Source organism: Ochlerotatus camptorhynchus, unplaced genomic scaffold, assembly GCF_037179485.1.
Source record: "Ochlerotatus camptorhynchus isolate MF236.1 unplaced genomic scaffold, CSIRO-AGI_Acam_v1.1 ptg000028l, whole genome shotgun sequence".
Taxonomy (NCBI): Eukaryota; Metazoa; Arthropoda; class Insecta; order Diptera; family Culicidae; genus Ochlerotatus; species Ochlerotatus camptorhynchus.
Window position 1 is genome coordinate 1,339,512 of NW_027040520.1, and position 15,428 is coordinate 1,354,939.

Here is a 15,428-nt window from a genome sequence, read left to right on the forward strand (position 1 = left end):
TTACAAGTTTCTGAGACCAGAAGCCACCAACTTGGATTTCAAAATGGCGTCAGTTATCGATTTCCGGCTCCTACACGTCACCCTGATTCCAAAAATACCCATATTGTGAGGTATTTGACAGTATGTCCCCGTTTTTCTCTAGCCGGAAGCCGCCATCTTGGATTTTAAAATGGTGTCAAATATGGATTTCCGGTCCCTAAACGTCACTCAGATTCCAAATTGTGGGATATTTCACACTATTTCCAAGTTTCCCAAAATAACAAAAAAATACTCGTTATTGGAATTCATTTTGTATAAAAAACCTGATTATTTGGGATTTACTTCGTAAAACGAGGGACGTAAATTGAATCCTACTGTCTAAAAAAAAAAAATTCGTAAACGGAGGTCTCAGTGTATAAGAAAATGTCAATGACAAAGATGTCTGAATTTACATGACACACCTAAAGGCAGTCAAGTAGTATCAATATACCGTAAAACGGGGTATCTTTAATAATGCGGGTAACTTTGATAGTATAATGTAAAGATTAAATTTACTCGCTGCACTTATTCCAAATTAAAAACATTGGTTCCATATTGTAGCTATTTCCGTTGATATTGTATATAGTGTCTATATAGTATGTGTTACATATTTAATAAATATATTTAAAACAAATTTTGTGTTTATCGTCTTTTTGAAAAAGCACTCAAATCATCACTTATGAAATGTATTTCCGATATAGCCATCACAAATTCAATGTTGTATTCTTATTGCTTATGATGTTTTCTGATTATATACACATTAAAAGTTTCATATTTAAAGAACTAAATTGTTTGTGTTTCACCCATTTTTTTTTCTACATTCATCGAGCATTATCAAAGTAACCTCAAATAAAACAACTGGAGTTTGGTCACAAAACTAAAAAAAAAAGTGCAAATGCTTTAATTTCCGTTAAATATATTATTAACGAATTGATTCTTGAATCCTCAGTACTTGTTTTAAAAATATAAAATTTGAAAAACATTCATTGCTGTCAAGAATATACTTTAAAAAACTATCAATGTTACCCCGTTTTACGGTACTCCAGAATGGTCTTTGAACGATTTGTAGAACTGCTGGACGATGTTTGGATGCCATGTACAGAGGAAAAAATAATTTCCAGCTTCATAATGGAGTCAAAAATATGTTTTAATTGCAAAATATCCAGCTTTGGATCTGGTCAGCATTGAAAGTCGTCGGAGGATCCGGACAAGATGGGTATACAGTGGTAGACAATACTCGGAAAAAAATCCGTTCCCGAAAACGGGAACGGACCGTGAACTAAAAATCACGGCCAGCTATCCAGAACAAAATTTTCTCAAATATACACCGTGAACTATGGTTCACGGCTGTGGTTCACGAATATGGGAACTCTTTTTTTCCCGTGTAGATTGGAATAGTTGGTGAACTTTGGTATAACCGATAAAAGGCTGATTCTAACAATGATAAAAAATCACGTCGTTTCAAATACACTCAAGCCAATTTTTGGAGTTGATTTTGCAAGCTGTGATATCGAAGCTCGGAATATCAAGCTAACAAAACTCACCAACTGCAAATCTCACCAAACTGTGGTGAGATTGAGTTTAATGGTTTTTGCTTTACACCCTTCTTCTTCTTTCCTTTATTTAACGTCGGTCTCTGTTCCGCAATCTAGTGCCAATCTCCGACGGACATCGATTGCCATCCATTGACGGCAATCGAATGTGTAGGAAAGCAGCTTCCACACCTGCGTAGGATATCGCACCCATTCAACACACACATGGGCCGTCCAACGGCTTTACTTCCCTTCCGAAGGAAGACGTGACCAGAGCAGGGGTTGAAACAGTTGACGTTTTTTACTACACTCGCTTCGTTGTCGTGCGCGACAGTCTGTTTGTATTCGAACACTCATGCTCTACCGTCGTCTCTCTCACGCAACACGAGCGGTAGAATAACATTCGAGCTAAAAGAAAATTATCAAATTAGCTATCATATGACATGTGTGATTTCGTTGTAATTCCTCAATTTGGTGTAAATCAAACCATTTCTGATCAGAAATATTATTACTAGGCCATCATTGCTTGCTATTTTCAGAATTCACACAAGCACACCATCAGCAGCTCTTATTATGAGAAAAACTAAAATACATACATTCGTGACGGTCTTCGGCGACAGTGTCGTATGACAGAGCCTGTCATACGACATTTTAGTTTGGTACTGTACTATGATAGCTTGCTTTGCAAGTGTCGGAGGAAAAGGCAGTCAATTATCACAGAAAATGTGTCGACTACCGTGACCGCTTACAAGACTGGACCAGAGATTTTTATGCCTCAGAAAAATCCCACCGACCTCGGCTGGGATTGAACCCAGACCCATCGGGGTGTTAGAAAGCAGTCACGCTTACCACTACACCACCGGCGCCGGCAGCTGCTTTACACCCGAATGCCACCGAAACTTCCATAATGGCTTGCAGCAGTTCCTTTGCGTCTGCCATCGGTGAAGATTAAAAAGAGATAGCAAACTATGCTTTCTGTTTCTAAGAAAACAATGTGCAATGGAATCATTTTTGTGTCGAGTCAACTCTCAGCTTGATTTTTTCACGTTGTGAATAGTCTCGCCATATCAAAGGAGCTTGTAAAATCAATAACAAGCATGATATTTTGTTCCAATATCATGCGTGATATTGCGAGTGCATGAGAGCGGAATAATATCAATTGATTTCTGATTTTGCCAACACTGCGTGCTCTATTTACGAATGGCATTAAAATCTAATATTGTTAAAATATTGTTGCATGTGAAAAATCAAAAACTTGGTAGGTTTTTTCTTACATGGTACATATCCCCAGCGTAAAAAAGACCTGAGTGTACTAATTTTAATAGCCTTTTAATTAATACTGGTTCCTTACTATTCAACTTAGGCGCTTATAAGAATGTCTACCCATAAAAGGTGATTTAGTTATTATAAATAAAAATTTAGTAGTAAAGATAACTTATAGGTCAAGTGTTTACTGCAATCAATACTAATGCTTTGTGTTTGACATTTAAATTGAAAATAAGAGCGAAAAATAAACATGCACGTATAGGAATTTCTCGTACTGAAGATGAAGCGATCTCTTCTTTAGCAATCTAACCCCGGCTTATGGTGTTCTGGTGCTGCAGCCTTTTTTATTATTTCCCCTCATTTCTATGTGTCAGTGAACTGATTATCAATTATGCTCTAATGGTGTGAGTGTACATCAAGCATTACTGTAAACATAGCTGCTGGAAAATATGTAGAACATAAATAAAAAAGAATTTTTTTTTTTGGTTTAAATTTCAACGGTAATAACTTTTCAAAGATTATTTGTATCACCAAGGATTGAAACGATCACTTGATTTCTATTAAATTATTCAATTTGTCAAAACTAACGACCACCTAGGGGGTGGATAGTACAGAAAATAATCTTGTGTCAACTACCAAGTTAAACCAAGTCAAGTAATCGTAGTAGATGACATACGACCTGCCCAAAAATGATTCCAGAACTCAGACCTCAGGTTTGTTTTTGTGTTGGCATCATCCTTTTACCGCCTTTTTCATATCAGCTGATGGCTTCGGTCAGTTCAACCAGAAAGTAACATTGATGATTGATACACACACCGCCGTTATGCGGTGTTTAGAAAAAATATGCAAACCATTATGCTTCATCTTAGAAATGTATTCACGACTCGCATTTTCTACCATTGCATTCATACATTTTCTAATTATTAATAAATATTCTACTTTGAAAGTGGAATCACTTGAAATTGAATTCAGAAACACGCACCGTACTTTTTTTTTTAAAGGTTCCAAAAAAGCTAGTAAATGCTGTTTTTGAAAATTCATGCCCTGAGCAGTACAAAAAAAAACTAATTGACCTTGTTTGAATATTGATGACGTCCGCGGTGATGAATTCGTAATATTTTGGTGTCATAGTTTAAAATGTGTATCCAAATCTAGTCCATACAATTTCGACCCATATTATCAGGTATGTAATCAGTGATTTACTATTTTAGTTCGAATAAGTCTTTCGTACACGTACCATAACACGTGTATAATGAATGTAAGGATAGCGATTGTTGAATGACTTACCATTTCACCTTAAAAGCAAAAATAAAAACAATACCTACCAGAAAGATCAATACGAAACAATGGTACGTCGTTAAGTGCACTTGTGATGTTGAGTCGAAGTTTGCGGGTTCTCGAGTCATAGGCTTCAAGAAAAAAATGCTGCGGTAATCCTCCGTCGTATCCAGCTACACACTCAAGCTCCATCGTTGTAGGAACCTCTACGCTCTCCATATAATGGCTAAACGAATGTAGACCGATTCCGGAATTATAACCGGCAGCACCTGTATTCCTCGGACCCCCTCCTCCAGTGGCACCAGCAGCCGTTTCCATCGAATGGTACCGATTGTACCGAATATTATTGGATCTCAATTTCGCTGCAATCGGTGCCTCTCTGGCCGTGCTACGATAATTATTCCTTTCACTGTTGGCACTAGTGCCGGCATTCGAACTAATGCTACTACTACTGCTGCTGCTGCTACCAGGTTTGATAGTTCTAATGCTTTCCTCGTCCTGATTGCCAGTGGTGCTGCTATTGAAAATTTCATCATCATCATCGAAATGTGTTTTATTTATTTCATTTTCTAGATTTTCATTAAAACGTTTCTCTCTTTTCGCCAGTCTGTGATTAGCATCGGGCGTAGTTCTTGCAGCTTGCAACCGGTTTCCAGTGCCATCAGTCGAATAGGAGTTAGATTGGAAGCTCTCTTCTACTAGCGTTACGGTGTTAAACAAATTCATGCTACTAGTTCTTTCATTATTCGAAATTGTTTTTCTCCTATTCTCTTCGTCGTCGGTCGATGCCAACGAGGACGAATCTGATGACGAGAACGATCCCGTTGATGGCGAAAAACTAGACGAACCGGATGTTGCTGATCCTGCTACTTCACCCGATGCGGATGTTGCGAGTGCTGATGATATTTGGGCCACTTCCCGTAGCTCCCCTCTTTCGTCTCCTTCGTCGTCCTCGTCTGCTTCATCGGAGGTCAATCCAACTCTGTGACTAGCTGCACTAATTCTTCCATGACTACCACTCAGTCCCATAGTGCTCATCCTGTCGTATCCGTGGGTGGCATTTTTCTGTTTGATCTGTTCACGTCTTCTCGATACAGTGCCACCACCACCACTAACACCAGTACCATGAGACGTACTTTTCTGATTAAATTTTGTAATATTAGTTCGCTCGTTTGACACGTTTCGATCTTTAACGAATTGTGTGCTGATATAATTAGATTCTCGATAATGCTGACCTATGGTGGTGGCACCATTTGATGACGACGCCAACGAGGTTGCGGCGGCCGTTTCCATGTTGCTACTGCTTCCAGGCAAGCCGTAGTAAAACGACGTCGAAGACGAAGACGAAGATGCTGACGCTGCAGATGAATTAGACGTAGTACCGTGAGGCGCCAGCAGCGTCGAGTATGGCCGTAGGGTGCAGTTGCGCAACGGTGCCGGTTTTGCTGAGTTTTTCGGTTTCCAGTCAGTAGAAGTAGCAGAGGATAGAGAAGGAAACACAAGTAAAATATTTGGTATTATTCTGGGGACGGTGATAATTAGGTGAAAATTGGATTGGAAATGTGGCAGTAAGCAATTTTCTTTTTTTCTGTTTTGTGAAGTTCTTGCTTTCAGTGTGACATGTTATTAGAACTTGAATGAGAAATGCGACGTTATCACTTACCTGCGGGAACGACCTGAAACAGACACGGTTCGAGTTGCTTGCCAATCGAGTTTTTCCCCCAGCAAGCTAGAGTGCCATAGTCTCTCTCGCTTTTGGGGGTGTAGAGAAGCTCGTAAATGGTTTCTGAAACGAGATAATGGTTATATTAGGTGTTATGTAAGATACTGTGAAATGTATGACCAAATCTGTTTCAGATTATCAAGGGCCACTTGTTTTATGTCGAAAAATTGGATTATAGTAAGCGTCTTGAGTGGTCGCAGTGGAAAATGCACCCAACAGGAATTATTTCCAAAATAATCAAGCTAATATTTATCGTGAATCCGAACCACCTTACGCAAGATAACAAGACCATCAGATTAAGGGTCATTACCTACTCAGTAGTGCTGTTGATTTGAGCACCTAGCTCATTTTTTGCATTTGACTAATTCAAACAGATTTGTCTACTTAAGCTTATTCATCGATTTGGTGAGTAAAATAATGTTTATTTCCTTTGATTTGTTTTCCGTCGATCTTGTTTTCCGTGCTGAGCACCAAATGCTACCGACGCCAGGGAGGCAGCTCCCACACCTGGACCCTACCTATCAACCCATTAACTCATGAACCGGGGACCAACGGCTTTACTTCCCTTCTGAAGGAAGGCATCAGAGATGTTATACCCTCAGAACATCCCGGTGGCGTCGACTGGGATTGAACCCAGGCCTGCTGGGGTGAGAGGTAATCACGCTTACCACTACAGCACCGGCGCCGCTAACTCAGTTGTTTGAAAAGTTGATGAAATGCGCGGGGGAAAGTTTAAACGGAAAGCGTATCTACAATTTTTTGCGAGCCCCCTATGATTTGATATAAAATTTCAAATTCTAGCACACATGAACTTAAAATAGGTACTTGCAACAACCCTTTTTGTGTTTAAATTTCTTTCTTTCGGATTAGGCACTAGATCGCGACTAAATTAGCGTTTAAAGAAAGGTCAATTCTAGTTAGTGTATAGTAATATATGCAAGTTCAGTGGATTGATAAGAGAGCAAAAGTCCTATTCAAAATTCTCTTTTCTCGTTATCCGAAGGCTAATGATAAGAAAGGGTACATTTTTGGTATTGATCGAAAGTGAATATAATAGCAGCGCATGCCGGTTTCCATACAAAATGGTCAACTTGGACAAGTTGTAACTTTGTTTTCTTAAGATCAACTGAGATGAAATGTTCACCACAGTAGTTACAAATATGTTCAATTTTACGATTACAAAATACCAATTTTTGAAAGCACCTGCCGGAAAGTGAGACACAAGTTAAAATTGTTCAAAATAATAGCAGTACTAATAATTTGCATTTCAGCTCAATTTTGAGATTTAAAATTTTACATTTCTCAAAATTCTAACAATCCTCACCCAATTAACAAATGTACATAATAATTAAAAATGTTTAAAATATTTGCAGTACATAAAAATTCAAATAAAAAACTGCTATTATTTTGAACAATTTTACCTAATGTCTTTCTTTCCAAAAGATGCTTCTAAAAATTTGGTATTTTGTAATCGTAATCGTAAATTGAACATATTTGTAGTTCTGTGGCGAACGTTTCAGCTCAACAAAGTTACATCATGTTTGTATGGAGTTGTTACATCATAACAAAGTTACATCATGTTTGTATGCAGTTGACCATTTTGTATGGAAATCGGCATGCGCTGCTATCATATTGAACACAACTGTAGGTCTTATATACTAAAGAGAATTCATTGCTAGGGTTTGCGTTAACAAATATTTCGTACACAAAATTCATGATTAGTAATCAATTCTGGTGTATGGTATCCCTCAATTTATTGTGCACACATTACAATCCATCTTGAGCAGTTGATTGTAATCATTGACATAATTACCCTGAAGATTATTTTCACATTTAGGAAAATCAATTTCCAAATTTGGTTTTATCACAGCTCATAATTTGGACTTACAAGAAATATTCTTCTGGTTTCCTATGCCAGTTTACTTAAAAGAAACAAGATGGCTTTCTAGTGCATTGAAAAAAAAATACTTACACGCTACAAAAAAAAAAAGTCATGTAAATTACGGTTCACTGAGACCGACACATGTAAGCGGCCCTTTTGACATAAGAATTAGTTTAAAGAAACGAGAAATCTATTCAATCAAACGCTCTCTTCATCGAGTTGCTTATGTTTTAGTTTACGTTCCATGATTTAAGTCCAAAACGCACGTCTAATATAAAAGTAGATTTCTAAGTGTGTAGTTAAAACATTCACTGGACGAAAACATTACAGAAAACAGTTCAATGCAGATCACGACTCTCATATACGTAATAAAATGAGATATCGCCTAAAGTGCGGAAATTAGTAAATCATAGACCCAAGACATCAAGGTAGCATTTCTCAATAATATGAAATGCACATCTTTAAGCAAAAAACTTCTCCCTAGGACGCTCTATTTAAATTGAGTGCATTCTTGGTGGTTGGACCAAGAATGAAACAGAAACCTTAAAACCCGGTACTTTCTACACAGCAAAAAAAAATATTTTGATAGGGGAAATGGATGTAATGTCGGCCTAAATGCCCTAATTTGGGCCCATACATAAATTCAGCAATCGACTAAATTTTCCATATCGACCAAAAATATCCATAAGTACTGTCCTAATGATGCGTTCATCTAGATAAAATTGATAAATAGCAGATTATTTGCGATGGGCCCAATCTTAGATCCATAGGCCAACATTAGAGCTATTTCCCCTATCACATCAAAGTAGGTGCACTTCACTCGTGTCAACAATATGGTGCAATATTACTTGCTAAACAGGACAAAATCAGCGACACCGGTGGTGTAGTGGTAAGCGTGATTACCTCTCACCCCACTCACAGGGTTCAATCCCAGTTGACGTCGCCGGGATGTTCTGAGGCATAACATCTCTGATCACGCTTTCCTTCGGGAAGTAAAGCCGTTGGTCCCCGGTTCATGAGTTAATGGGTCGATAGATAGGGTCCAGGTGTGGGAGCTGTATTGATATAGGTTTATCAATAAAGACTGCATGGGGTAAGTTAATATGTAACAACTGAATAGTACGACAACATGTGCAACCTACTCTTCAATTGGTTGAATTTCAAACATAACAAATAAAAGCATTGTGATTTGTTAATTGATTGCAAAGATTACATCCCACTGGAATTTGCATACTGCATCCCATCAATGCCAATTCAACTCAACACGATAAATCTCGATATGACATTTTTCCAAACACTTACCTAGGTTCTCTTCTGACCCGCTGAAGACCGATGGCATCTCACCGAGCTCGTCGCTGTCCGAAGTTGACGAGTGAAAATCCTGCAGCAGATTAAATTGACCACTGGTTACCTCGAAGCGTTCGCCACTATTGGAGAAGTTCCAGTCGAATGAAACGTCCCGTGGATTGGATACAACATGGCATGGAACCGGAACCGTTTCGTCCAGTGATGCACCAACGATCATGATACTGCTGGAGGCGCAAACCGGTGCAACTGCGGAAAAACAGCATAGGAGGAAAAACAAACATACATAAGCAATATACTAAATATTCATCCCACAGAACGGAACGCTAGCCACAGAATATACTTCAAGCCCCAGCCAGGCCCGTCTGGCTGAGAGGTTCCGCGTACCGTACCGGAAAGGAAGAATTTTTAATTTATTCATTTTTATTCATTCGGGCAACGTTTTACGCTCTCATTGCATCCGTGTCACTGGTTTTGCTTTTATAAGCTGCTACACAGAAGTAGTGCCAGAGCTGTTCGCGAACTTCAGGGCATACATATCCCACCCAGTGCCGTTTCGTATAGATTGGGAGGAGACTACAGTGAAAAGGCTCCTGGCTAACAGAGGATAAAGTGAATTTTATTATTATGCATAGCGCTCTTGAGACTGTTGTGCTTTTGTGTTTATGTTTGAAATTCACGTCCTCGAGCTGTATAGTTGTGGTTTGATATTGAGAATTTCTTGTGAAAAGACAAACAGCTCTAAACGGCGCAAAACTTTCCTGTCGTGTCATCTTTTGTCTCGGGGAAAATTTGTCGAAAACGAGTAATAACTGTTTTATCTTATAATCACCTCGCCTCAAAATAGCTCAGTTTCGTAGAATGAAACTAATTAATAATCCTCTGTTATTATGATTCTGGGAGCGTTGGACGTCAACCTTTGTGGATCTCATGTTTCAACATGTTGCTAGTTGACAACTTGGTATTACATCCATCGGTGCGGGAGCCTCCCATTAACCTATCCAGTAGAGGCTTAGATATCTAGCATTTGTTACTGGATTTTCCGGGTAAAATTAATGCACACTGGGAATAAAATCGTAACAATGTATTACAATTTTTAGCTCATCTTCTTCTTCTTATTCGCATTTCAAGCTTACTACGTAGCGCATATTATGTTATTGCGTGCTCTCAACTTAGTGTTCTACATGCACTTTCACAGTTATTAATTGAGAGCTTTCGATTCCAATACCAATGCATGAATTTGTATATTGTGTGGCAAGCACAATCATACTCTATGCCCAGGGCAGTTGAGAAAATTTCCAACCCAAAAGATTTCTTCGACCGGATCGAGAATCGAACCCGCCATCTCCGGCTAATACCGTGCCGTTACTGACTAGGCTATGATGCCCCTTAAGCTCGTGTGGTCACGGAAGAAAGTGTATCAAATAAATCCGATTTTTCAAGAAAAAACTTAAGGAATCTGTTGGCATTGGTTATATCTTATGCAGTATACTGTTAAGGCTTGTACTCGAAAAAAATGCACCATTTTTATCCATGTGTAACTTTTTTATCCGTGGTTGTTGAAAATCTAGGTACAACTAGTTTGGAGTGAATTGTTTACATGTGCAAAATTTCATAACAATCGGTTCAGTGGTTATTGAGATGTCATCGAAACAAGGTGAACATCGCCAAAGAATTTTGCGCGCCGTCATGGAAAATCCGACTGCGACCATGAGATGGATCGGAAGACAACTGGAAATCACCCATACAACTGTGTCTCGGGTGGTAAAATCGTTTAAGGAGTCCCAGACGACCGAGCGGCGGGCTGGAAGTGGAAGAAAATCGAAGACAGCTGACCCTGTGAAGGCCCGGAAGGTGTTGGATTATTTCAAGCGTAATCCGAACCTTTCGATTCGCGACGCGGCTCTGATGGCAAAGTCTTCTTTCCTTTATTTAACGTCGGTCTCTGTTCCGCAATCTAGTGCCAATCACCGACGGACATCGATTGCCATCCATTGACGACAATCGAATGTGCAGGAAGGCAGCTTCCACACCTGCGTAGGATATCGCACCCATTCACAACACACATGGGCCGGGACCAACGGCTTTACTTCCCTTCCGAAGGAAGACGTGACCAGAGATTTTTATGCCTCAGAAAAATCCCACCGACCTCGGCTGGGATCTCTGAGGGCAAAGTGTTCCGCCTGGTTCGTTCAGCAAACCATGAAACGAGCTGGGCTTCGTGTATTCAAGGTCCGGAAGGCACCGAACCGGCGTGATCAACAAAACATGGCCGCCAAATCCCACGCAAGGAAGCTGTATCGAGAGTGGTTAACGAAACCGATGTGTGTGGTTATGGATGACGAAACCTACATCAAGGCAGACGCAAAGCAGATACCGGGGCTGGAGTTCTACGTTGCCAAATCACGGTTTGATGTTCCGGAAGACATAAGGAAGAAGAAAGTGGACAAATTCGCCAAAAAATACTTGCTCTGGCAGGCCATATGCCAATGCGGTAAACTAAGTAAACCGTACATCACAATGCGTACCATCAACAGCGAAATTTACCGCACCGAGTGCCTCCAGAAGCGTCTGTTGCCCTTCCTGTGGTCCCACGGAGGCGAGACATTATTTTGACCGGACCTGGCATCATGCCATTACGCGCGATCGACGTTGGATTGGTACAGAGACAATAACGTTGTTTTTGTACCAAAAACCGCCAACCCCCCAAATTCACCAGAGATTCGTCCGGTGGAAAGATTTTGGGCCATAATGAAGGCCAAAGTTCGAAAATCGTCCAAGGTGTTTAAGAACGAGCTGGAGTTGAAGAAAGAATGGATGAAAGTGACCAAAAAGATCGGCTCCACCATTGCACAAAATGAAATGAGGGGTCTTAAGGGAAAGGTGCGGGCTTTCAGCGATGGAAAGGAAATTGAACTAAGTAATTATGCCGAAACATAATCCATATGTATTAGTTCATTCCCTGAAAGTTTCAATAAAATCCGACTTAAAATAATTTTTTGGCGAACACTTTTGTCTGGTGCATTTTTTTTTGTTCGAGTATAGGCCTTAATTGGAGTAAAGGTAATTTTTTCGCAGTTTGAAAAAGTATCTCTTATAATATATAATTGCAGTGTAAAAACTACACCTATCCATTCCTGAGATTGTAATTCCCATAGAATAACAGATCATTAAAAATATAAACATGTTGAGAATACGACAATCAGGGGAACATAGACAGCACCTCCACGCAGTAGACTTTTAACTTTCAATAATTTATTTAAAAAATTTCTTTTTCATCTTCAAGATAGGTTTTTTTGTATAGTCACTTTAACGCTCTAAGGTCATTCGTGACTTGTCCGGGGCTGAGATTTGAACTCGTGACTTTGATGTGAAAGACATGGATGCTAACCACTACGCCGGGGACGCCCTCATCAAGATGGATGTTTAAGGGATACTTTGGAGTAATAAGAACGCTAAAAATGCGGATGGGTTTCGCATTTGAAATGATTTTCAATAAGAGAGCTACAAAATTGGATCATTACGGTATTTTCCATTGTTTGCAAAACTTTGATGTGATCAAAACATATTTTCTTAAAAACAAATATAAGGATCAGTTTTTCATCACAATTACGAGTATATTGAGAGTTATACAAAAAAAGAGGGTGTTGTAAACAACATGCTCAAACAACCAATCTGATTTTTTTCACGAAACTAGATATTTACCAAAGAAGTATCTATCTTTTCGATTTCAAAGGAAGATAAAAAAAAAACAACTTCACGGCATTTTTTAAACGTTTACACTTTGGTAAGTATTTACGGTCAATACAAATTTAAACAAAAAAAATACGTGTCTACGCACGAGGAGGGCGTTCTGAAACTGTCTAGATCGCAAGTTTGTCCCATTTGCGTTGTGGTCAAAATCGAGATTTTCAATTTTTTTTTTTTTAATAATGCTGAATAAACTCAACATATGTGAACAGAAAAAGTTTGTAAAAATAAGAGAGAGCACTAAGACATCATTGAAGAGACAAATAGACAATTGAGTGGATTGACAACGGGAGTCTAGGAGGTAATGTGTACTGTCATTTTAGATATTTGCATTTCATTCCACAAGTTGCAATGCATTTTACGCGCTCTTATCAAACAATCTGTCCATGGAACATGTACTTCAAATTTGTATATGTATTATATATTTGGATCGTATTTTTAGAAGATTCTTGTTTCACGTTAGTGTCTCTGCAACATTTAGCAATACGTTGAATTCAGAACGATTACAGAATTTAATCTGTCTGATAAGTGAAGGAAAATACAGGGCAATACTCAAACTAGGATGGTGGCGACCTATTTACATAGATTCAATTCGAGTGGCCCCCTTCCCCACCTCTCGGGGGGTTTAGCTTTATACGTTTGACACATCAATAAGAATGATCAATGCTTACCCAGTACCTATGCTAAAATTACGTAAATAATAGCTTCTTACTCGATTCAAAAACAACCGTTCTTACTGGCCATATTTCGTTCAATATCCCCAAACTGACGCCAACCTCTAGGGTATAAAGCCCATCTTGGCTATCACAGTGCAGACGTATCAATTAATCGCATCGGGTTATTAATTTTCTCCTAGTAGCAACTGGCCAACTCGGCGGAAGCCTCAACAGTGAGTCCTATTGTGCTATTTTCCCATTCTAGACCCAATGGAAGCCTAGTGGCGGTTGTAATCGACTCTGAAGTACGCCTGTTAAACATTAATAATTATTTCGTTATTAAGTTTTATTGCACACTCTCTACTGTGGTAACACAACACAAAATAACCAGCTTGTTAATGTCGATGTTTGCACTCAATAGGCACCAAAAAACTTCCCTGGGAAGAGGAATTGGAAATGGCGAGCTATTCGAGACTGAAATATTCATCCCACTCACTCTTGGTGAGCTGCACGACTCGTTGGCTTCGTTGCGTTACTGTTCGCCATAGCAATAAAACGGAATCACGCGCGGAAAGTTTTCCTCCACTTCCAATTTTCCGTCTCGCAATGCCACCCACAATCATAAAGAGCTGCTAGACTGTCCAATGAGCAGACCAGTCAAAGGTAAAATCGATCTCACGCACTGTAGCCATGTTCTACGCAAAAAGTGGCGACGAATGATAAAACTGCTCATTTTCCAAATGAAAAATCATCATCATCATAATCATCATTGTGCTGTTTTTTCATATGGACGGTTCATTTTGATGACCACGCTCGCTGACAGAGCATCATCCCATCCGTCCAGACCATCCGCTTCAGTTCTCACTGTTGCTAAAGTAGCACGTTTCGAATTTTCCATCATACAACAATGGCTAAATGGGCTGTGCGTTTCGCTTCTCCTCTTCCCAATGATGAGAAACCTCGGTGGGTGGGTGGTGTGGTTCATAAAAACATGTTTTGTAGCAGCGAGACTATTTTTGCTCGCTCATGCTTCCAATTAGCTGTTACAAAATTTAACAGGAAATACAGGAATTTAATGGTACGCTGTGTGTTTTCGTCAATAAGGACTGGTTTGGGGTGAACACGATTCCACCGCTGGTTTTGGCCGTTTTTATCCGTTTCGTATAACAACAAATACTAGCATTATTAACCTTCCTAGTGAATTGGGGTCATGATTGGTCAGTAAATACTGTGCAAATTTTTCTAATGCATTGAATGATTGTGTTTTGTTCCACATTTGCTTTCATTATAAAATTCCCAATTTAGATTGCAAACATTGCACCATTTACTGCTAAGTATTGTTCAAATGAAAACTTTTGGTTAAATAGATGTATTACACGGGAATATCAGCTATGCAGTCTGCCTAGTTCAAACGGCAGGGCGTTCAATATCCTACATTTGGGACTCTCGTAAATGTTCAGCCATCAAGTATATATGTAATACATATATACTAAGTATCATAAGATTTATATCCACATTAATCCGGACACCCTAAAATCACTGTTACTTTTGAAATATTGCACGTTAGAGTGAAAAATTTCGCTGAGGTATAGCTGGGAGTCATTGATGAAAAAGACTATGATTGGTGTCTACATTCCATGTTTAGGGTTCAAAATAGCGACGAATGAAAAACACGTGCGCGAGCGAATTTTGTACGGATGTAATGCAAATCCTGACTTGTCACTACGGGAACTAATTTCCCAAAAGATACCTTATTTGGCAAGCAATTTGCACGTGTGTCCGAAATAGTAAATCTTCGTCAATACAAGCTCAATCAACAAGGAGATTTACCAGAAAGAGTTCCTGCAGAAGCGATTGCTACCCTTCATCAAAAGCCACAAAGAAAACCCTTGTCCAGAGTTACGTCCAATAATCGAGAGACGCTCTGATGAAGAGGAAGCTTTCTGGAAACAAACATTTGCAACAAATTTGGACAAAGACGGCCACCACGGTATCTGAGGAGTCTGTACAAACCCTAA

General features: G+C 39.3%; 1 protein-coding gene across 2 annotated transcripts in view; it reads right to left on the reverse strand.

Moving 5' to 3' along the window:
* side-III (sidestep III) overlaps positions 1-15,428 on the reverse strand; it is a 139,221-nt gene that overhangs the window by 72,628 nt on the left and 51,165 nt on the right. For both annotated transcript variants that reach the window (XM_065230503.1, XM_065230494.1), the window contains exons 6-8: positions 9,002-9,253; positions 5,758-5,880; positions 4,142-5,539 (exon numbers count right to left, since the gene is read on the reverse strand). In XM_065230503.1, coding sequence (XP_065086575.1) covers positions 4,142-5,539; positions 5,758-5,880; positions 9,002-9,253 — 1,773 coding nt within the window. The remainder of the gene's footprint in view (positions 1-4,141; positions 5,540-5,757; positions 5,881-9,001; positions 9,254-15,428) is intronic.